The 23337-nt window shown below is 44.0% G+C and overlaps 1 protein-coding gene across 4 annotated transcripts in view; it reads right to left on the reverse strand.

The window, feature by feature from the left end:
- Nucleotides 1-606: 606 nt before the first annotated feature.
- The window catches only part of FBXW11 (F-box and WD repeat domain containing 11), a 75979-nt gene continuing 53248 nt past the window's right edge, over nt 607-23337 (reverse strand). For all 4 annotated transcript variants that reach the window (XM_054216891.1, XM_054216889.1, XM_054216890.1 and 1 more), the window contains 8 exons: nt 11464-11601; nt 10773-10891; nt 9544-9793; nt 8260-8378; nt 7515-7625; nt 6404-6482; nt 4707-4895; nt 607-1274 (listed from right to left, as the gene is read on the reverse strand). In XM_054216891.1, the coding sequence (XP_054072866.1) occupies nt 4734-4895; nt 6404-6482; nt 7515-7625; nt 8260-8378; nt 9544-9793; nt 10773-10891; nt 11464-11601 (978 nt within the window). In that variant the 3' untranslated portion in view covers nt 607-1274; nt 4707-4733. The remainder of the gene's footprint in view (nt 1275-4706; nt 4896-6403; nt 6483-7514; nt 7626-8259; nt 8379-9543; nt 9794-10772; nt 10892-11463; nt 11602-23337) is intronic.

A 23337-nucleotide genomic window follows, 5' to 3' on the forward strand; every position in this document is an offset into this window, starting at 1 on the left:
GACCGCCGCTCCACCGTAAGGAAGGGTTACAAATCAGACATAAATAAATTTAACTTTGGCCCACGGCATCTTCTCCATCGAGCAGCCAAACTAACGCTAACGAAGGACAGCAGCAGGCGGCTGCGAGGACCTGCCGGCGTTACGACAGAGAAAGACATCTGGAAATACTGCGGCACAAAAATAGCAGATACAGAACATAAATTAAAACTTTTTTTTTTTTTTTTTAATTTTTAAAAAGTTTAGAAATTACATTTTAAAATATGTAGTTCCCGTTAAAAAAAAAAAAAAAAAAAAAATCCTAACGAATACTGAAAACCTCCTTTTGCAGAGAAAATCGTCTCGGTAACTCCTATTAACCCCTCCAGTGCCAGTAGTTAGAACATCCTGCTGCCAAGTGCTACCACGTTTTCGTCGTAGTTGTCAGGAAATCCTGACTGCCAGCACCCGGAGGTTCCACGTTATGTACATTATATCTACATGCTTATACAGTATCGGAAACGGGGCAAGCACACACGGAAAGGTTTTACTCTACCAAACATTAGGAAGCGCAGGACGGCTGGAGTACGGAGCACAGGGAAAAGGAAAAAGACAGTGCTATACAACTAGTTTAGTTAACCTAGCCTGAATTACAGGTAATCTTTAATTTAAAAGAAATTATCGGTGCAGAAACAAGTAAACTGTAATCCAAAAAAATATTACTGAGCAATTCAGAAATATTTCTTTAAGAGTCCAACGTACACTCCTACCAAACGGAACAGGCTCTGAATCTGTCATGAGAGTAAAGTCTAAAGGACAACGGTGACTTTGAAAGCAAAGCTCTGTACATTCTGGGTATGTGTTTGGCACCCAAATTTCATTGGAGAATGTTTGTTGGTTGGTTGTTTTCTTTCTTTTTTTTTTTTTTTTTTTCCTTTCCTTTAAAGTCAGACAAAAGTGCAAAGCAATATAAATTAGGCCAAGTCCTTTCTTGACTTCGGATTTATTTCTGAAAAACAAGCCACCAGAGTTCAGTTTCTACGGACAATTTACATGTGAAGCTTTGGATTTCTCATTGCAGGGAAGGACAGGCTTCTCAAATTCAGCTACTCGAAGTCAGTGAATTTGTAGTAAATTCAAAGACGACCACTGAGAGCAGGAAAGATTAAGAAATTTAGATATAGACTTGTGCTGCTTTGCATCTACACAGCATCTAGAACCAATTCTGACTTTAGCTGTCAATCGACATCTTCAGGCATGTAGTAGCCAAAAATCCAGTAGTTCAAGACTGTGAAACCCTGAAAAAGACAAAAGACAAGCTGAACCGGCAGAAGACACAAATCAAAAAGCAACGTGTGAAGACATCTGGAGGAGGTGAGGCCCCACACCATCTTTCGCGCTCCAGGCTGAAACTAAGAGGGGGGGAAAATACCTGCGAGGAACGCAAGCCTTGTGCCGGACATCGCGGGGCGCTCGCCGTGAAATACCTCCCTCCGTGCCAGACGTCCTTCCTTGGAGGAGAGCTGCACCTCCCCAGGACACCCTCTGCCTCGGAGGACACGCTCTAACTCAGTTGAAGTAGAAGCGCGACTCAACGGCACTAGTCCTTGGGGGTCACCTGCAGCTTGGCAGTTTTCTTACGTGTAGTTAAGAATCAAAAACCCTCTCGGGGCCCAGGAGGTGCCCCACCAGCCAGCCTCGCTAAATGCCGAGCGCTATTTACTGAAACACTGCCCTGCGTGCAACCACGAGAAGATTTTCCCTCCTTCTCCACGCTGCAGAGGAGCAAGTCTTGCACAGGACGCGAGCTCAGTTGCTTTAATACACCAGTTTTTAAGAAAACAGACAAAAAGCTCAATTTCCGTTACCTTTTCCAGCCTCACAGCTCCATTATTAGCGTGGAGCCAGGGCAAGTTCTTAGTGTAATTAAATCCAAACTTTGATTTTTACCTGCCACCTCCCAAAACCATTTTTAGGGACGAGGGAGAACTTCCATCTTCTGATACGAAATTCCCGTGGAAGGTTCTTTGGGCGCTTCCCCTTGGCTTCCCTTCCCCCAGCCCAAGGCCTAGTGCTTAATATAAGAATATTCGACTATCGTATGGTAACAATTTTTATCATGTTACAATAAACAACAGGAATTCAACAGAAAGCAATAAAACTCTCGCAGCCAACTGCCAGGACTGTCAAAAATGATCCGCTTTGAAGAGGCATAACATTGCAGGCCTTGTAAAAAACGCGTACAGGGCTGCTTCAAAATTCAGAAAACTATAACGTCTGAAAGCGTATAGAACTGTTTCATTAAACGTCATAATGAAATATTAGCTCTTTGACCATAATTTCATGTAGATTTATGTTTTTTGGACTCTGAAGTCGGACAAACCTGTCAAAAAGTGACATCACGGCATCTCTCCTACGTGGGAAATGATTGTCAAGGGACTGCCATTACCAACGCCAACAGCTCCCGGGACACGGAGGTCTGCGTGGTTTCGGCTGCGCATCGTGTCAGACATAAGCTGTGCGCAAGCGTCAAGCGTGCAGAATTTGGACGGAAGAACGCGCTGCCAAAGGCATTTCGTATTTCGCTGACAAATCTCGGCGACAGTGGGTCTCGCGGGCCACAGGCGGCACCGGGAGGAAAGCAAGACACCAGCGCGCTGCTGCTCAAGCCAATTGAGATAAGTTTGTTTTATTCAACTCCTAATTTCTTTTGTGCTTAAGACACGCTCCGTATAGTTTTTCCATGAATCGAAACTAACATAAGCAGCCTGCCAAATATACTTCCGTAATTTTTTTTTTCGAAAACCAGACCCAGCATTTGTCAATCTCAAATCATAAGTTAGCGGAAGAACGCGCTGGTGTACGAACTGGATACATGGAGATGGTTCCTGTAACTGTTCTCTTCTCACGCAGCCTGTTCTATCTGCTGAAAAGGCAAGGGGGGGGGGAAATAAAAATAGAATTATTCAGAAAAGAGGAAAAAAGTTTTCCGTAGAGAGGGAAAACCATTCAGCTCAACAAGCTTTGGAGTTTCCACAGCAGAACTCCGCTTCGGTACGGACCCAGGAGCAGGACAAAGTCCCTACGACATTACTATCAGCGACAAGCTTTCCCCGACAAGGATACAACTGTGTTATCCCAGATCAAAGAAAACCATTTTGAAGCGGAAGTCAGAGGTAAAGCAGCGCTGGAGGAAACTTTGCCCAGTTTCAGGATTTACCTCCCAGAAAGTTGCGCCTTTTAGTCACTTCCCCCCCCGACCAAACGTGGCAGTTCCGCCTTTTGAGATTTCTGTCCCTCGTGGACAAGGACCTGCGTGAGTTCCACTAAACTACCCTGGCGGCACTGTTCTTAAAACGCGGGTTTTAAGGGGGAGTTCCATTAACTGCTGATTCCGCACACTGGCTCATCATTGTAGCGTAAGACTTCTTCCTTGATTATGGGCTTAATTATATGAAGCAATTACAGTTTCAGACAGATGGGCGACTCGGGCCAGCAACGGCCGGCTTTTTGCTTTGAGCCTCCATGAAACGTAAGGAGCCAAGCGTCACATCCAGAGAGGACATTATCTTGGCTATTTTAAAAACGCGTCGGAGTTCATTTATTAGGAAGAGCGGCCAGCACTTCCCTGAGGAATGCTCACAGGTGAAAGAAAACTCATTTTGAAGACCAGCATCTCAAAGCAGCACAGCCTGTCTTCACAAGGGAAGGTACTTCCCAGCCAGAAGCCGAGATCCTACAGAAGGAGTGAAAAACCCTGAGGCGCTCACTGCCACAGCAGGGATAAACACACACAGGTAGGTAACAAAAATCCCTGCTTACACGAAGACAGGGTTTTCCCCACGATGTTTAAGCAAACCATTAATTATCTACTTCAAATAAAATAAATCCTTCCCGTTGGGGCAATGTCACTCCTAACTGCTCTTGCTGCGGTGTCTCCACTTCCTTGGAAGCATCCGGTCTCGGCACTTGCAGAGAGGGGTGACTGCTCTGCTCAGGCAATTTCTGTCTTGCCAAGTCCAGCTATTTATAGTTTGAAGTGCAATTGTTGGCAGGAATATAGATGACATAAGGAAAAGAATCCACTGTCCTAACAAACAGATCTACAGCGGAGCTTTCGCCCACCGTGCTTCGAGAATAAACCAAGGCGACTTGCAGAAAAACGGAAACAAAACCGGCAAAGTTCACGTGCGTCGTTTCTGACAGCTCCGAGCTGTCGTGCTGCCTAACACGATGTAATTTTTAGTTCTGAAAGCTTTCCGTACTATTCGTGCTTATCTCGGAACTGCTCGTTTGCGATGAGCATTTGTCCACAGATCACACGTGTACGCGCCGTTTACCGGCAATGCATTACAATGCTCGCTGTAAACATTCAGGTAGTGAACGGGCGCATCAAGAACTCTCACAGGCTCCGATTTCACAGGGCATCTGGAATTCTTGTGCGATACGCCAAGTCTCCTCCATTTCCAGGAATATTATGAATATGTAATAACTTTCCATGAAACACCTGAAGCGCCCAGTGACAAACAGGAGGGATTACAGAAGGGGGTAAGATAACACGACACGTTTTATAAGCGAAGCAGGCCCGTAAAAAGACTAGAGAGTGAAAGAAGTGGCATCAATAAGTACTATTTTCTTAAGGAAAATATCAGCCTGTTGCTTTGACTGAGTCAACCTGAGTGATAATTTCAGATGTTTATAATCCACCCGGTAAAAAGAGGGCGACTTACCTTCTGAGGGTAGTAAAGTGCAGACTGTTATCTGGAGATGTACGTGTATGTTCTAGACGGAGAGCGGGTCTCGTTCTGGGCACTGGGTGGCACATTTAAGAAATCCCAAATGAGAATTGTATCGTCATGGGAACTACTAATGATCTGAAATTCGTCAAACTGGAGTCTAAAGACACGTCCCGAATGTTCCTGTGAGCAATACGGAATCGGTTAGCAAGGCAAGAAGAGGGTAACATTTCACTGTGTCCGTGTTATCTGGACGCAGCAGGGTGTGCTCTGGTACAGAAACAGTTATCATTACACCCAAGTTGAAGAGCAGCTGATTTTGTACGTAAGCTTTTTTCGGCAAAACCCCCAGCTTCCAAACCCACCAATCTCAGCCTCCACAGGGCCAGCCGCAGAGGCTGAGATTGCTGAAGACAGAAGCAGCCTACGGATGGAGCGGCAGCAACTGCGGAGACTGGCTGGCACTGCCAACCTGCCAGGGCTCCTTCTCTTCCATGCCGCTTGCGCTCCACGTCGCTGCCTCCGGTTTTGTACAGCCCTACCACGCCACACCCCAGCTCCGGTGAGGACACGCTGCTGAAAGCGTCGTCAGGGCTCAGTTACGAGTCGAGACGACGGCGTTCAAAGGCTGCCGTAAGGGAGGGAGGTGGAGGACCTCCATCAGCTCTTTCAAGAAATCTCCAAACGGCACTAAGAGGCCCAGAAAAGGTTCTCCCCTTTGTCCTGCTTACCCATTTCTAATCATTTTAAAAGGAGCACGCTACGTTTTTTAGAGAGCTGACCGAAGCTGTCGGACTGATCTCCAAATTATAACCTGAGCTACAGTATACCCACAGAAGGGAAAGAATCGACTTTGTTGGGAAAACTAAACACGCCGCATTCATATGCAATAAAAGAATTGTTAAATCTCATCTCTATGCGAAGTGTACTGAAAAGAAGGAAAAATGAGAAACATTTCTGGCCACAAAAGCACTTCTTTAGGGGTTGGAAAGGCCAAGCACATGCTGAATAAGCCAGCTACCATCACACACAGACAATAACTTTGGGTTGCCACCAGCTTGTCAAACTGACTCCTCAAGTAAAATTTCATGCACATTTCAGTGAAAAGAACAACAAACTCATTTCCCCAATTTATTTTTCATTAAGTCTACTGTCATAAACCAAAAACCTCATGACAAAGAAAAGTCTAACTTAAGCAACAGCCTTAAATCACATAATTCCCTGAAGCGATTCGAGTTCCTGCGGTAATCCGTGCAACTCAACATCCCTTCCCCTCTTCCCATCTCTTCCTCCCAAACTGAAGGGTGAGCAAAAAGGTTTGGGAAAGGCTGACAAGATTCCTCCCCTCTTTTTACTAAGAAGAAATTTAAAGCCAGCGCTACGATGATATTAGAGAAACACACCAATAACTAGAATTATTTGATACAGCGTCGTGTTGATTTATTATTTTTTTTAAGAGTACCTGAGAATGTCAAACTAGAAAAACCTGATCTTTCTTTTAAGCTCAGATCCAATTCATTCAGGATATAACAATATATATATATTTTCTTTATTCTTAGAATAAGAAGAACCACAGGCTTGCTTGATAAAACACCCTGAGTTTCTCACCTGTCCCCCTATAATGTGATAAAAAGCCTCTCACTTACAAAGAAAAGATTGCAGATAACCCCAAATGAATGAGTTTTACATACCACTAACGTACGCAAGCATAATGTACTTGCTGGGGCACGAGGGTCAAGAGCAGCTTGCAAGTCCCAAACTTTTATTTTGCTGTAAAGCAAAATGAGAAGGTCATTACGAAAGCGTCATTTCAAATACAAGCATAGAGGAAACATCTGAAGCAATGGAAAGCAGGCCAGATTCTCCCTACGGCTAAGTTCACCGGGGTCAAGCTAAATGTTAGAATCTATCTTCACTAAAATACTAACGCTAAATTTCTAAAACACAGATAGTTTTGTATTTCCTTTTAGCGGGAAATACAGCGACGTCTTTGTGATGGGCCAAGTAGGATGGTTCCACGAAAGACAAATGGACTACGTATGCGCAAGCCATTCTGGAACCGCGGATGATCTCAAAAACTCACAGCGCTACTGATGAGGTGCGAAGTTCCAAGGGGAATTAAAGCTGGGGCTGCCAACCCCAGCGAGACGCTAAACCCAAATAAAAGGCTAGAGACAAACACAGCTCAAGAATTGTTTTCAATAACTCTACTGTTCACTTGAAGTATAAATCAGGCGGAGAAAGAAACTGAGAATCTGGACATGGATATAAGTTGTCCTGAATTCGGGACACACTGAAAAGCAAGTCAGAAGCACTAACAGTGGGGGTCCTGCCTTCAACCTACCAGAGATGGCCACTAAAGAGTTCCGAGAGCCCCACAAGATATATTTATGCTCACAATAAACATTTTCAGTGCTGCTGTCTTATAAAAATAGAAAGCCTAAACTACTCTGAGCACGCAGGGCTTGGCAAGGAACAATTCCTGAGGGAAGAAACAACGGAATGCATTTAGAGTGGCTGTCACTTCAGCCAAACAAAAGTTTACTTTCTACGGACGGTCAAACTTGAGTGATAACACAATTTAGTAGCGTGCTAAAGAGCACCAGAAAAACAGTTTCTTGGCTACTTAAAACTGCAGCCTGCTGTGTCGAAACGCTCAAGCAGCAGCCACTGGGTTGACTGTCGATCCATTGGTCAGATGAGAAGAGAACCCTTCCACAAGGGGACACAAGGCTCAATGGCTCTCAACAGACGCTTTGCTAAGAAAAGCAAAATTTCTGGAAATTCCTTTCAAAAACATACCCGTCATAGGCTCCGCTAACAATCCTCTTGTTGTCGAACCTGATGCATCGAACCAGTTCTTCATGACCTTCTAATACTCTTAAACAGGCACCGCACTCAATGTCCCATAGCCTTAAGAAAACAGAGGAGAAAGTCTTTGATTATTTCAGGTTCAGCGCTGTCCCTCAGCCCCGCGTGCGGCGATTTACGCACGCTACCGGATGCTTTGCTGTGGAAGATACCACATGCCGTGCTTAAAAAGGCAGGAGAACCACGAGATGTTCCTTGCACGCAATTCGGAAATAAGTTTGTGTTGCAGCTGCAGTGTATCCAAATTGAGTCATTCAAATTACGTACAACTAAAGGCTGGACAGGTGTTAAGTTATCTTGGGAAACTTTAATACGCCGTTTTCTATTCTGCATAAACCAATGATTAGAGGCTCAGAAAGTAATTAAGAAAACCAGTGACCAATGTCTTCCTCCCCTCTCCAAGCAGAAGAGAAGGTGATAAACTACAGCCAAAAGATAAGAAGTTTCGTTTACCTTTGACATAAACCTCAGCGTCCCTCTTTTTCACAGGGCTGTGACGTGTTTACGCTCACACCGAATTAAGTTTCAGTCATACATCACCCGCTCCGATAGCGAGACATACCAAAGATGTTTTGCTTGCGCGGAAGCGCAGGACAGCATCAAAAGTCAGAGGAAATCCTATTTTCACACGTGCAAACGTACAGTTACATACCGACAGCAGCTCGTGGGCACCCACCTAATGGTGTTGTCTGAAGATCCACTGACAACCAGCCGATCCCTGTACTGGAGACATGCGATGCCACGCTTGTGCCCATTTAGAGTACGAACAAACTCGCACGTACTTGTACTCCAGACCTGTGAAACACAAGACAAACGCTCCTCTGAGAATTAGCCCAAACGAGACTTTTGGATTTCCACAGAAGCTGTCGTGAGCTCACAAACAGAAGAGGTCTGAGGCTGACCTTTGCCGGAGAGCGGAATGGAAAGTCGCATAGTATTTGTCTGGGCAAAGAGCGGGAACCTGGCATTAATGGAAGACCGGCGCCGTGGGGACCTAGCCGTCACAAGCGCCACGGGCACTGCTATTGCACGCTGGGTCAATAAGAAAAGTTGGGAGGGGTTGTATATAAAACATTTTCAGGTGGTGGAGACAGTCCCAAACAATTTCAAAAACTTGATTACACTTGAACCTTGCTAATTTAGTCCGCATTTTTAAAAGTGGAAGTTAGCACATACACAAACCCCCCACGTTTTTTTACCAAAGGCATTGCTAGCAGGTTACTAGTAAGAGAAGGCCAAAACCGTGACCTATAAAAGTTTGGTGGCTGCTTCTTTCTTAGTATTAAATGATTTGACCAACTTTGCCCGTTTTTAATGAACTGTAATTGAAGCTGTTACGTAGAGTATCCAGTGGCTCGTTTTCCAACGCAGAGTGCAGCAGGATCTCTGGCAGATATTTGGACATTAAACTGCCAAGAGCTTTTTGGCACAGTCTAAGGTAGCTCTGGTTCTAGAGAGGGAAGGGTGGAAACGCCTTTGTTATATTAATACACTCTGGGTAACTCAAATCTTCTGGTATGCAATAGTCTTCAAATACAGCCTCTCAATTCTTCAAACATGGCAGAGTCTGGTTGAGTTGCCGCGAAGGCGTGGTGAGGAAAGGCAACTGCTGATAAATTGCACGTCTGGAACGGGACTGCCAATTGAAATAAAAAATACCGCTTGGAAAAAGGCACAAAGCGTGCCACATTTAACAAACAAACGGATCTTGAGACTAGAGTTCACACAGCGAATGGGCTTTACTTTTTTTGCAATTGCACGACAGAAGCCACAAAAATGTTACGAGCCTGGTTACGCGCGTAAAGACATTAACGGCTAGCGAGAGGAAGCAGCGAGCTGAACGCTAAAGGAAAAGGCACCGAACGGCTTAGGAACACCTTGGCTACTCGGGTTGAGTACGCTCAGAAGCTTTTCTGGCGCGGTGAGCGTGTGGGCCTAGATTAGAGCTCTGCCAACTTACTTTAATGGTCCTGTCACCTGACGCTGACACAATATATTTGTCATCGAAGTCGACCACGTTAACGGCAGCACGATGGCCAACTAAGACACGGCGCAGGGTGATGTCCGTAGGTGATGCCATATCCCAAACAGCAATCGATCTGTCCTTGGAGCACGTCACCATTAAGCCGTTACTGAACCTCAAATGAAGCACTGCCTCATTGTGATGAATCAACGTGTTCAGAACTTCACCTGTATTTACATCCCAAACCCTGCAAAAGACAAAGAGTTTTATTCCAAATGAAGGATGACGGCTATTCGTGGTATAAGGCCTAAACACGCACAAGTCTGCTGCTGTCTCTAACGGAGAGCTCTCCTGTTGTTTAACATCTCTTAGGGCTTGGGGAGGGCAGGAAGATGGGTGCTGGGGAAGTATCCTAACTCAGCAACAATTAACAGCAGTGAACAATTAAGCCAGAAAACGCCTAAGCTGGCACCACTGCTAAGAGCAAGAGCTGCTTAACAATTCTACAACTCTTCCAGGATGACTAAAGCTTGTATGATGTATAAATTGATGGAACAGACCAAAACAAAGACTATCCAAATATGGGTTTTTTCAGCTTTACACCATTCATTCAGGTTTCGCACGTGCCAGTAGCAATCCGGATGTAGCACCCTCCAGGGCTACCTACTACCTGTGAAAAATCACTACTTAATTTACGATATCTGAAGCACGCTAAGATCAGCTCTCAACTTTTGAGAAGTTTTACAGAGATTGACATTGGTGTACCAGTTCAAGACACCAGGAGGAGACAAGGCCCTTCCACTGAACTGTAAACTCTACCTGAGCGTCTTTATATTGGACATCTATTGACCACTGAATTCGTAGAAGAATGAAAACTGCAGTCAGAGAAGTGCTCCATATTCACCAAATACCCTTTCATTAACAGACATAATTAATCACAGAATTAAGAGACGTCAGAAGGCAGTACAAGAAACCCCTCAGGATACGCCTTGAATCACTCAGGTCATATTCCAAACCCAAGGTATTCATACTTGGCAAAGCATCACATTCAATCCAGTTTTTTCCAAATCTGACGCGCTTTTTTTTTTTTTTTTTGGTGTTAAGAATTTTGAAGGAATATTAGTACCACGTTCATATTAGGGATGCTTTCTGATATTTAGAGATTCTTGTAAATATTTCCAAGCCCTGATACTCAACCGATTTTTGTGCAAAAGCTTAACGCTCACCTCACTGTAGAATCTGAAGATCCAGTTACAATGACTCTTTCATCATACTGCAGACAAAGAACCGAGCCAGTATGTCCTGTTAATACTTTCAAACATTCCAAGCTTGTTTTGTCCCAAATCTGTTAAAAAGAATAAGCATAAACGGCTTATCAAGATCAAGAACATGTATCCAAGACTTGAACATTGCCACAACTGCGAAGGAAGGAAGGAACCTAGGGAGAGCCAGAAGAATCCACAGGCAGTTGGTCTGTCTAATCAGTAGCTTAAGGAAGTCTTGATGCAAGTTCTTGACAGGAGAACGGTCAAATAACCCATGATCATGAAGAGATAAAAGCCTGTTTTGCAAAAGGAAATGCCATGGATGATTAGCGTGAAAGCAAGCTGCTCGCGTGAAAGCCAACTCCTAGCGATGACAAAAGACACACAGTCTTCATTCACGTTACGTGAACTCTGATTTCACAAGCGTTTCTTTGGGGTCAATACTATTGCTCTCTGGCTGGCAACCCCCAAAGCTTCCGGAGCAAAGCGCAGGTGAGAGCTTTGCCCAGGCTACCGAAGACATCCCATCCCCATAAACCCTGCACAGATAAATCCCGTCCCGTGAAGAGACAAGAGAAACCAAGGAAACACAAGCGGCTAGCTTTCCAAGGCAGAATTATCTCTAGGGAAAAAGACTGAAAAAAGCGTTTACCTTGATGGAGTTATCTCGTAGGCCACTGATAATCTTTTCGTCATCGTACTGTAAACAGTAGACACCTTTGCTGTTTTCCGAGCGGCACTGAATCCTTTGCAAATTATGTCGCCCGCATCGCCAGTTAGATTCTATAGTCTAACAAGAGGGGAAACAACCGGGAGTTAGGCACGAGGCTGCAGGCTTGAGCCGGACTACTCCAGCACACGCACAGCAATCTTTCCATTTTTACGTAAGTATATAAAACTTACATGTATCTTTTCTCCCCACCTAACACAAACAACACAATGAATTAGAATTAGGACTTTTACAATTTGTCCTGACAGAAGCTGTGTTTAGCGGTGAAGATTACGGTCAACTCACAGCGAGAATTTGCAAAGGAGCCATTAGAGAGCTACATTTCGGCACAATTCGGTTCCCCCCCCCCGCCATTTACACGACCCTCTGACACAAGCAGCAAAGATTAAACCAGAAGTTCACGTACTGCCATGTTCAGCCTCCACTAACTCCATTACAGAGCTGCTGAGTCCAACAGGGAGGTGGTTATGGGAGTTCTCAGACCTTTCCTTCCCCGTCATTTCACCTATTAACTGTCGCTACACATCTTAGAAAGGGATTTTGAGATACGGAAGCCTCCTCTGAACACCTTAAAACCTGATAAAAATAAAACTGAACAGGGACTGTAGGATGTCAAATAATTCAAACTTACTCCCCCCCCCGCCCTTAAAATCCGTGGAAGCGTTAATCCTCCACATTTTCATTCTCAGAGATATTTTTTAAGGAAAAAGACCTGTCACACCTTAAAAAGCCACAAAGTAGTTCACAGCAGAACCAGGACGATTTCCTTGTTTTAATCAGCTTTATTACTTGTAAGACAACCAACGTTGGTTTCAAAGAAACGTGGCATCTTGGATAGGAAGTTCGGAACAACAATCGTAAGAGAATCTGTGCCCAGAACTCCAGCCCAACACCTGCAGTACCTAGACCGGCTGGGATGCTTTCCGTCCTCCAGTACAGGCGCCAGAACAGCCCATTTATTTAGCTATTTCCCTGGGATCCCCCCCAGACACTTTATGGAAACCTGGGGAGAAGCTGATGGACTGCCAGCTTCTTTGTAAAAGTGTCTTCATAACTAAAATCCTATTTAGTTATAAACTTTCAAAGCAGGAGCAGGCACCTCTGCAGCTCCTCCAAGACTGGAAAACAACCGAAACGCTCATTAAAGACAAAAGCGCAGCGCAACCGTGACGTCCCAATTCTCGGAACACACGTCTGCTCCGAGGGAAAACTAACCTACCACTTTGTTTTCCACGCAGTTCCTCCTTCAGTTGTCTCCCATTATGCAATTTGGAGGGAAGTATCCGTAGTCATAATCCAAACCTGACGTGCCACAAGAATTTGTCTAAATCGTAAGTACTAAGAGACGCTTGTAGAGGAGCGTGCTGAGAAGTTATTCATCCCACCTCATTCTCTTCCAATTTGGTGGGGAAGCTAATGAAATTAAGACAGCAAGTCATCTGTCCATTTGGGATGAGCTTTTCTGGCCAGGTAATGTACCGCTGATTGTCGGATGGGGAACTGGGCTTAAAAACGTTCAAATCTGACCCTGCGTCGGCTCAGCCTTGGCCTCCTGCCTCAAAGGTAGCAAAATGCTCGTTATGCTGCTTGCTCAGCATGGGATGGAGGTTTCCAGAGGAAGGACAGGCAATTCTCGAGCTTCACCAGAAGATTTGTCACCTGCGCTAGGAGGGCAGAACGGCAACTCATTGACTCCTTCGCTGCTACAGAGGTGTCCCTCGGAAACAGGGGAGGATTGCAGACATTAACAGCATGAACCACTACAATTACAGATCCGACGGCAAGATATTTAAAAATGCAATATCTGACACTGAAGGGCAGAGGAGATGAAGCATCACAGATTTGAGTCGGCCGATTTAAATAGTTGTAGAAATCATACACATGCAAATATTCAATTTTAAGAAATTTTAAGGGAGAGTCTCCCTAAAGCAACGCTCTTGGAAAGGTTTGAAAACAAGCGGTCGTACATCACACGCGCCGGATCACTCTAGCTGCCGAGTGCTCAAACACCCTTTGAGCACTTTTCGCGCCTCGGCTTCCTGCGACAGCGATTACCGATAGCTAGAGAATACATTAAGGGCACCACAAATCTGAAATTTTGCTTCCACCAGTTTCCTAAATAAAACAGCAGTCAGTAAAAGCGCGCTCAGCAGACATCTGGGACGCTAGCTGGCTCGGTTCTTAGAAGTTCACCATAGGAAGCTACTTAATAAGTTCCCTATAAGAAAATGCTGGCTTCAAATAAAAGGTTCTGAAGTATTATTTATATCTCTGCGAAGGCACGATAAAGCAGTAAGTCATATGCAGGTGCACATTTTAATCCTGCGAATAGATGTCATTTCATTTAGGCATTATACGGTGTGGCTACTGTGGGAAAATACTTCATGTTTTTCGAGAACTTGTAAAATCCCCTTACACTGCGTAAATTTTCAATATGCTGGGAAAGTAGCCACAATACACAGAGAATATACAGCAGCATTGCAATTGGCCATAGAGTGAAAACAGATGTGGACGTATAGAGAAATAACATTATTTTAGATGACTAAATACGGCCAAGTGGGTGGGCAACCTGGAGGACCCTCTGAAAAGGAACATGTTTAATACAATACTGGCAACCACATTAAAGCGCTTTGCTGTAGGAAATTTCTGCTTGTGCCTGAAGAGCGCAGTCAGTAAAAGCCTTCATCCGCAACCTCCTTCCAGGAGATATCTTAATAAAGCGCCTATACGCCAAGTAGCCATGAATTTGCCAGGGGCGAGGAAGAAGTTGCTGTGTTTTACGGACTGTAACAAGCATTGAGAGTCAACACTGAAGAGAGAAATATAAATTTATCTGCATATTTATGGTGCCAAACCTAATACCAATACATGCAACACCCACTACTGTATTTTCTACAGACCCACTACTGTATTTTCCACAGATCCCCTCGAAGTCTCCACGCGAACCGCCTCTAAACGTGGGTTTCACAATTAAAAGCAAGATATTGCAGAATGCTACCTCCTTAGATACCCAGAAAAGAAATTCCTCCCACTTTCCTAAAAAAAGCTCACTAGAGCAACAGCAGCAAGTAGCTGACACATGCTCTATAACCAACACAATCTGGATGTACAAGGGATAAAGACCAAGCACGAAGCCAAAGCATCTGCCACAGCAGGAGAGCCATTTGGCAGCTGAAGAAATGCAGAAATGGATAAAAAAAAAAAAAAAAAGGCATTTAGAGAGAAAAGTACACACAGAAAATAGTCCAAGATGGAGAGGTATAGCCAAGCCTCGACCACGCCAGAATGTGTTCGCTGGTACAAAGATGCACAGTAAAAAAAGATGCAATTCATCTGGATTAACAGTTGGACCATTAACTCTACATTGGAAGTGTTAAGGATAATCTACTAGGAACAGGGTTTTTTTCCCCATTTGATAATGTACACTCTGTTCAGCTCCTTGGCTAAAAATTGCATTTTTATCCTTGTGAATGTTATTGCAGAGTAAGTGGGTTTATCTTAATCCCATGAACCAAGGAGTTTCTGTTCCTTCTGAATACACAGTTCTCCTGCAGGACAAACGGGGCAGAAAAAAGAAAAAGGAACATACGCATTTGTTATATATGTAAGGATTTCTCCTGAAGTATTAGGCATTTCCACCAGGGGCAATTAAAAATCCAAACCCTTATTCTTCGCATGCTTTCTTCAAAGATAAAATCCCTCCTGGCTGTGGCAGAGGAAAGGCAGAAGCAAATGAACTCGTGTCATCAGGGTAGAGAGGGTTTAATATTTCATTCATTATGAAGTTAAGGGGGTTTCATAAGCAAAGACAAAATGACAGATTGGCCACGGCACCACGCTCCCTGACTCTCTGAGGTCTTTCCTCTTGGGCTCTCTGAAGATGCTACAACCATTAGGGGAAAAAAAAGCTGTATCGAGCTCTTGAAGGATCTCCTAGAGCCTGGCTTGTGTCTGGAATTCACTGTGGGGTCTCCAAGCTGCTGTTAGACAGCGAGGGCAGCCAAAGAGCGTTTGTAGGCTCTGTAGCAGCCTGAAGAAGAACGGCTATGTGATGATAATTACCTAGGCGGCTTCAACTGGTCCTCAAGAGGAATCTGCAGAGAGCTAGCTGTCCTGTCGTTACCACAGCGGCCGAAACCGCGAGATTTCTGACCGCGCAGGGATGACTGCCTCACAGCAACAGATGGCAAAACGTGCCAGCAGCAAAGCCTGCTTCCAAAGCAGCCCGCAGGGGGATAAAAACCCTGCAAGTAAAGAGCATCACCATCTTTCTTGTGAGTGTCATCACTTTTATAAACCACTGTTGAGGAGGTAAGTGCCGGTGGTGGGCACGTAGCAGCAAAGACAAGTAAAAACTCCCAGACCACAGGAACTGGATCAGCACTGGGGCAGGTATCGCACACGGAGAGCAGTGAAATCCCCGTGCCAAAGCAGCACGGCAGAAAAAGGACTTGCACGGTATCCAACATCCCCTTCACAAAACACCTCCTCCTCAGACCAGCTGCAGAATGGAAGTGATGAACGAGAAAATTATGCGGTCAGCGAGGTCTACAGAGCTGCCATCTCAAGGGAGCAGCTGAGGAGTTTTGGCTGCAGGCACGATATGCCTCATTACACATTCACTGAGACTCGAGCATATTGTCACCGGAGCCAGTAAACACGTCTTTGGAAGCGAGCAGCAGGGTATACAGATGTCCCTACCAACATCTTCAACAGAAATTGGCACCGCTGTTAGAAGAGAGAACACCAAGTGCTGCAAACCAGCCACCACCGCACCTTGCCATTTATTAGCCTACTTTTACCATTAAGCATATTATTGTCTTTCCCTCTTGATTCTCTTACCCTGGTTCCATGAAAAAGCTGAACCAGCGTGATTCACGCTACACCACAGGACTCAGAAGAGTGCCTAGATTTGGATTTTACTCTCAAAAGGCTTTGAAACGCAGAAGGCAGCAGCTATACAACTGCACGACACCGCGGCCCTCACATGAGAGCTGTTTAGCATTTAACTTAAAATTTATACGCTAGTCCTCACAAGAATGTGCGCCTTCCGCTACGAAGAATTCTTCATATTTTAGATTATTCACTATTAAAGAAGAAGCAGAAGAAGAAGAAGAAGAAGAAATTGTTGCCAGGTTACACGGAAGAGGTAATAAACAGTAACACAGTAAACAAATGCAAGGAAGTAAACCTAAAGACAACAAAGAATAATTCATTTGATCAACTGATTTTTGGCATTTAGCTCATTTCATGCAAACAGAAGAGTCAAGAAAGAATAAAAACAGCCTTAATGAAGAATAACTGAAGCAAGCCTAACAAATAGGGAAATAGGTATTCACTACACCCCACTAACATGTAGCACGTGCTAATTTTTATACGTATGTATGGATACACTTAAAGCGTGCACTTAAAGCACACATTTGTTTAATACAAGCAGAAAGGCCCACTTTTGCAAAAAAAAAAAAAAAAGGGAAAAAACTTTCAATAGCTGAAAAGCGGGCTTCTGGCTTGATTTACAAAAATCCCAGGATACTCAGGCTACGTTTTGAAGAACAGTCTGAAATTAAAGCAAGGCCAAAAAGCTAGGAGCGTTCTGCTGAGAGACACTCCACGTCTACTACATGGGCTTTCTGTTCAGTTTGGGGTAAAATATCACTTTCAGTATGAACTCCAAGACCAGAAGAAAAGCCATAAACAGTCAAGTCCAAAAATCTAAACAACTTTAGAGAAAAAGGAATGGGAAGCTTTTCCTAGCAAGTGTTACAATTAAATCATGATTTCTTGGCAGAATTTAAGACCTAAAACTTAAGGTCCTAATGTTTACAGCTGCTTAGATAAAATCCAAATGTGGACAATATAAATTGATGAAGTGTTGACTCTTTCTGCATGCGATCGATCCAACATGTATGAAGCTGCTCAAAGGTCCACCAAGTAAAACTGTTCCCGAGTCTCGCTGCAGCTTCGCTGAACCCTTTTAGAAGCCACATTTAAAAAGAACAGACCGACCTTATGATACTAAGCGAGATAAATCTGGCCAGTGGAATATGCTAGTGTTTTATGGAGGAAGAGAAGACTTGCAGGAATTGCATTGGAGGCCACTGACATACAAGGAATATTGGAAATCCCTCTGGGAAAAAGCTGACAGTGTAACGCCGACCATTTCCTCAAGCATGAAGAGAAGACAGCATGTTCGCCAAGTGTCCAAACGGGGTTATACACCAGAGAAAGCTTAGGCAAATCGGCTAAAAAAGGCAACATGAACTGCAGTTTCAGAATTAAAGAAGAGTCATTCAGCATTAGGACTATCTTACTGCCCAGGATGGGGGCAGGGCCTGGCTTGTTGGGGGAGCCAGAACACACCGCAGCAGCAGGACACGAGAGACTTTGATTACTCCCACGTCAATCAAGTGTATCATAGAATGGTTTGGGTTGGAAGGGACCTTAAAGGTCATCCAGATCCAGCCCCCTGCCCTGGGCAGGGACACCTCCCACCAGCCCAGGTTGCTCCAAGCCCCGTCCAACCTGCCCTTGAACCCCTCCAGGGATGGGGCAGCCACAGCTTCTCTGGGCAACCTGGGCCAGGGGCTCACCGCCCTCACAGCAAACAATTTCTGCCTCAGATCTCATCTCAATCTCCCCTCTTCCAGTTTAAAACCGTTCCCCCTCGTCCCATGGCTCCCCTCCCTGATCCAGAGTCCCTCCCCAGCTTTCCTGGAGCCCCTTTAGGGACTGGAAGGGGCTTTAAGGTCTCCCTGAAGCCTTTACTTCTCCAGGCTGCTGCATCACATCCCCGAGCTCTGTCCTGCGCATCAGTTACTGGATGCTGTCAAGAGCCAGGATGCTGTGCAAGCCCACCTTTGATCTGACCTGTACAGTTGCTCTGTTTCCCCAGGGTGGGAGTAAAGAATCCTCTCAACTCCTACTCAGGAGAACCTGCAACAGGAGGACGCAGATGAACAAAGCGGTTTCTCTTCCCTGAAAGCTCCGTCTTGTCCATCAAGCACCTCTGCAAACGCAGCCACCAAGCACAAGATCCCAGAAGAGGTTCAAGGGCAGCGTCTGATGAAGAAAACCTTTTTTCATCTCCGCAGCTGCAATGATCACAGTAACACCCACTGATGGGTCTTTGCTGGTTTTCTCTTAAAGGATCCCCATTTCCACCAACTTCCATCAACTAGGTCTAACATAAGAGTAAAATTTCAAGCTTTCCGGTTACGGACGCAACATCAAAATATACTAACTTTAAACGGACACCTGCTTACACCAAAGCGATAGCGGGGTGAGTACTGCTAGAACTTGCAGGTCTGCAGAGGAAATCTTAAAAATACAAGCCAACGGCAATGAAAAGAGAGAGAGGTCCTCTGAGGCACGTCAATGACACCTGCATCTGGACTACACACAACACCTGACAATGAACAATGCCGCTGAAAAACAAAATTATTGCACCTTTTAGGTTCCATGGGAGACAATAACTAAGTTCATGCACGACACCGTAAAAATACAAAGTTATATTTAAACAGGTAGTTATCGGCCCCTCTCAGAGCATAGGGGCATTCGAAGTACTCAAACAGGAACAACAAATCCCCCTTTCAAGCCTACAGAAGAAAAACAGCAGTCTTGGTTTGCCCAGTTGTGGAAAAAAGTAGGTGTGATGTGGGCAAAGCGAATAAAAAAGCCAAGGTAGGGATGCGTCCCTCTTAAGATTAAGAAAGGCCTTTTGGAAAGTGCTTGTGGAGTAGAGATTTCAAAGCCGGCTGAAAAAATTTCTAGGCATGTAATGCTGACCAGATTCTCCCCGCACACACACATAAAATTTCTCCAGCATCATAATTAGAACAGTACTAAACAAATCCATTTCCCCTCAGAAATTACACAAAGCATTTTTCATAAACAAAGATCGCCCAGTGCTGGCAGCGACTTAGGGCGAGAGTTGACATTTTCCCCTTTTCAAATTTTCCCAAGGCTTTAGAATTTCAGTTCCAGTCCTAAAATCCCAACTTTTCTCAAAATTCAGAGGAACACATGGTGTTTATCTGATGGCCTGGCGCCACGTTTTCCTAAAGTCTTCAGCAAAAATCACATTTTAATTCCCATCTTAATTAGGTGGACCTAAGTCTCCATGGAAACAAGATGAGGGCACTCGCCATGTGCCTAAAGATAAGGGGAACGTTTATGAAATAAGTCTTCTCAACTCATCACAAGAAACAGATACTTGTGCTAATCCTGAGGGGAAAACAGAATAGTTGGCCAAGCTTCACAAATAATATGGAAAAAATCCAGGGACTTGGGGTTCTGGAATCAGCGGTATTAAACTTCCCAACCTGGCAACGTGCCGATGAACACAATCCCGTTAAAAGAGGTGACCTTCTCCAGGAGGCTTTGGGACTGCACCCAGGCACAGGATACCCCCCACCAACCAGATCTTCTCCATAAAGAAGGTCTTGCACACCCAGGTTCGGTTTTCTAGGATAAGCCCCAAAATCAGGTTTTCCCTTTAAAAAGCTCCTCAAGAAGCCTGGCAAGTCAACATCTGACTTGGAGACATTTAAAATTACTGGACCACCTCTTGTGAAATGAAACCTAATTAAATATTTGGCTTCACAGTGGAGGTGGAGAAGAACTACTTCTTTCCAAGAATTTGCTTTCAGATCTCTAAATGTCCTCTTTTTTTCAAATCCAGTGATTTCAGAAGTGACATTATGTTCCTAAAATGTGCCTGGCATGAAACAGACCCTGGCACTAATACATTTTCAGAGAGGCAAAGGAACCTTGCTTTGCCAAATCACCGCCGGCAGTACCTTGCAGCTCGCACCACTTTGCGGTTGCGTGGACTTTTGACCCAAAATGCAAATAGAGCCCACGAGAAAGAATTCAAATTTGCTGTTTATCAATTCCTCGTTTTTTTCCTTCCAATTGTTAATTCAGGTTTTGGATTACTTTTCAAATTCTGTCAGTCAATCCAAAGGAGAGAGCGCATTCTCCTTCGAGCTTATCTCTACCCACAACCCAGTTCAGTGCCAGTTGCAGTAAATTAATAACTCTTATCATTAGAAACAGTCTAGCAGAATTTGCTCAATCTTTGTGCTCCACAGGTAAAATACCGAATGACGAGATTTTTTTTTTTTTGTGTTCCATCAAACGTATTTTACTGTATTAAAAAAATCAAGTCGTTCGGACACAAGATAAATGTCTTATAAAAATACTTCTATAATTATATAAAATGCTAATACGGTAGCCTTTGGCTCATCACTAGCTCCCTAAAACTCTGACCCTCTGACAGAAACAGGAAGATCTTATTAAAGGTCCAGGCAAATATTTGAAGAAAAAACATTTTGGTATTCAGAGATACAACATTCTTCACGACAGCTAAGATGAAAGTCTTATTTAAGAGCTTCTGCACGTTGCTTTGAAATAATGAAGGAATGGGAAAAGTACGAAATGGAGGGAGAGCGTGACTTTAGCCTTAAAAACGGATTAAGGGGAGGAGAAAGTTAAGAAGTGCTCCCAATCTTACAGCTAAGTTTTGTTGTTATTGTTACTCACCATCTACGCTTCTAAACAGTGTTAAAAGCTTCTTTTGACAGTCCTTTAGGGAAGCAATTTGTGAAAAGTGCTTTAAACGGTGATTTATTATATTTAATATAATAAAAATTATAATAGACTTTTGGAAGGGGAAGAATTATTGGACCCTTGGCTGTTAGCAGAAACACTAACCCCACTCCAGGTTGGAAACCTGGAAAACAGCGATATTTCAGGAGGCTTGAAGGAAATACGTAAACAGGGAAAAAATCTGACGTGGCACAATACCCGCCAATATCCTTCTGCCTTCCCCTTCCAGTTCTGCAATTTCGAAGAACCAGGGGTGGGAAAGGCGCTGCCTGTATAAACTGAGCAGTGACGATTCTGGAAGTAGCCATTAGTTTTTAAAGAGAGACTTCACCACTGTAGGAAACTGGACAAAGACGCATCTATTTCCAGAACGTGGGCAAACGGAGGCTTACGCTTTTGCTAAAGTGAAGTTCAGATGCAAGAGCCCACACGACAGGCCCTGGCTCCTTTCACCTCTTCTGCTCTACCAAAGTATCCACGGGCAGCGTTGAGGTTAGTTGCCAATACCTTAAATTCTACCCCAAGTGATCAACTACTAACGACCAAAGGTTCTCCATAAGTTTATAGACACGTGCATGGATTGGAAAGTACAGAATTCCAGGAGATCTCCCCTGAACAGCCCTAATCCTGCTTCTCTATTCTTGCCTCCCTCCATCCGAGTTTGAGACGCACGGGAGTATTCCCCGTGCGCCCCAGTACCATTTTTAACATTGTTAAGGACAGAAGCATTAGATAGAAACGACAGAGATCACATGGAAAAGTAGCCTGGATTGCCAGGCAGTCTGGAATGGGCAGAAACTATGGAAACAGCTTCCACTTTATTCTCTGTACACTGCAGAAAAGACAATTCTTTTCCCATGCTCGTTACTCGCGTTCCTATTTTTAAGCACTAGCGGCACGGCGGGTTTTACATGCGGCATGTTCTACCCTTCCGGCTCCATCCCAAAGCCTGACACGAGATAACCCCTTCACTCTGCATATTCTACACATCATCCGCCTGAGCGCTATATAAAGGAAAAATAAAAAGTTACGAGCTGAAATTCTGAAAGAAAGTTAGGCTTCGAAAAGAGTACTATAAAACTGTGTTTCCTGACTTCCCACCACTGGTGTATTTTCTACCCATATTGAAACACAGGAGCCCCTATTTTTAAGGCAGCGCAGTGTAGATTTTTCTCCTAATTTGAAGGTCTAATACACTTACTATTATCTTAATGAAATTTTTCAAGAAGCACTTTCGTGACCATGATATATTTTTAGTGGTACAGTCATTCCCCACTCCCAGATTTTTAGAGACTGACCACTTTTACATTTAATATATTAGCAACAAGCAAAGCCTGAGGGTTTGGGGTTTTTCCTGCTATTTCATACTCGCAAAAACTGTCTAATTCAGGAACTTAATTTCTGTGCACTGTACTAGCACATCTACAGTAATTAAATAATGCAAGTATTAAATAGCAGATTGTGACAGGCTGAATGGCCTCAGAACACCTCTAAGGAACACTCCCATCTCCAATAATAATTATTCCTACACAAATGTTCCGCTTACACCTAAACAAATGAGTTTCAGAAAAAATAACTGAGTTATAATAACGCCGTACTCCTTTCAGTGTCCTATGTCATCTCAAAGGTCATCTTTTCACACTGCTTTTCACCCATTTTTCTTACTGAACAGTGCCCGAATTTTGCAGAAAGCAAGAAAATATCACATTCAGAGTTCTCCTTAATCCCACGGGCTCCTCCTCTTTGCAATATCACTCTGTCATTCCTTACGGAGAGCAGCCGTCTCCCTTCAAATAATAAAATGTGCATCATTCAGCTCTCAAGTAAATATCAAGTTTAACCTTATTTTGCCTAAGCTACATTTCATGCTTTGTTCTTTACCTTTAAATGTTTATAAATTGTGTAGCAAGGGTTACAAAAAAATAAAAAAGTCTCTGAAAACTGGATTATGTTTTCCAGCAGATACATTTTACAGATAGGTTAAGAGTTCTGAGTAATTTTGTTTACCGAGTGCCAAGCGACGCAAACTCACATTTGCCACAGCAGAACGATTCCATTAGTTCACATCTGTCTGAAACAGCAAAACACTTGTTTCCCCACTGATGAATTTCAGACCAATAATTTCACATCCATCACGTGGTTGAAACAAATCCGTTACAGGCTGTGGTATAACTTAAAGAGTTCTGT

Source organism: Rissa tridactyla, chromosome 11, assembly GCF_028500815.1.
Source record: "Rissa tridactyla isolate bRisTri1 chromosome 11, bRisTri1.patW.cur.20221130, whole genome shotgun sequence".
NCBI classification, from domain to species: Eukaryota; Metazoa; Chordata; class Aves; order Charadriiformes; family Laridae; genus Rissa; species Rissa tridactyla.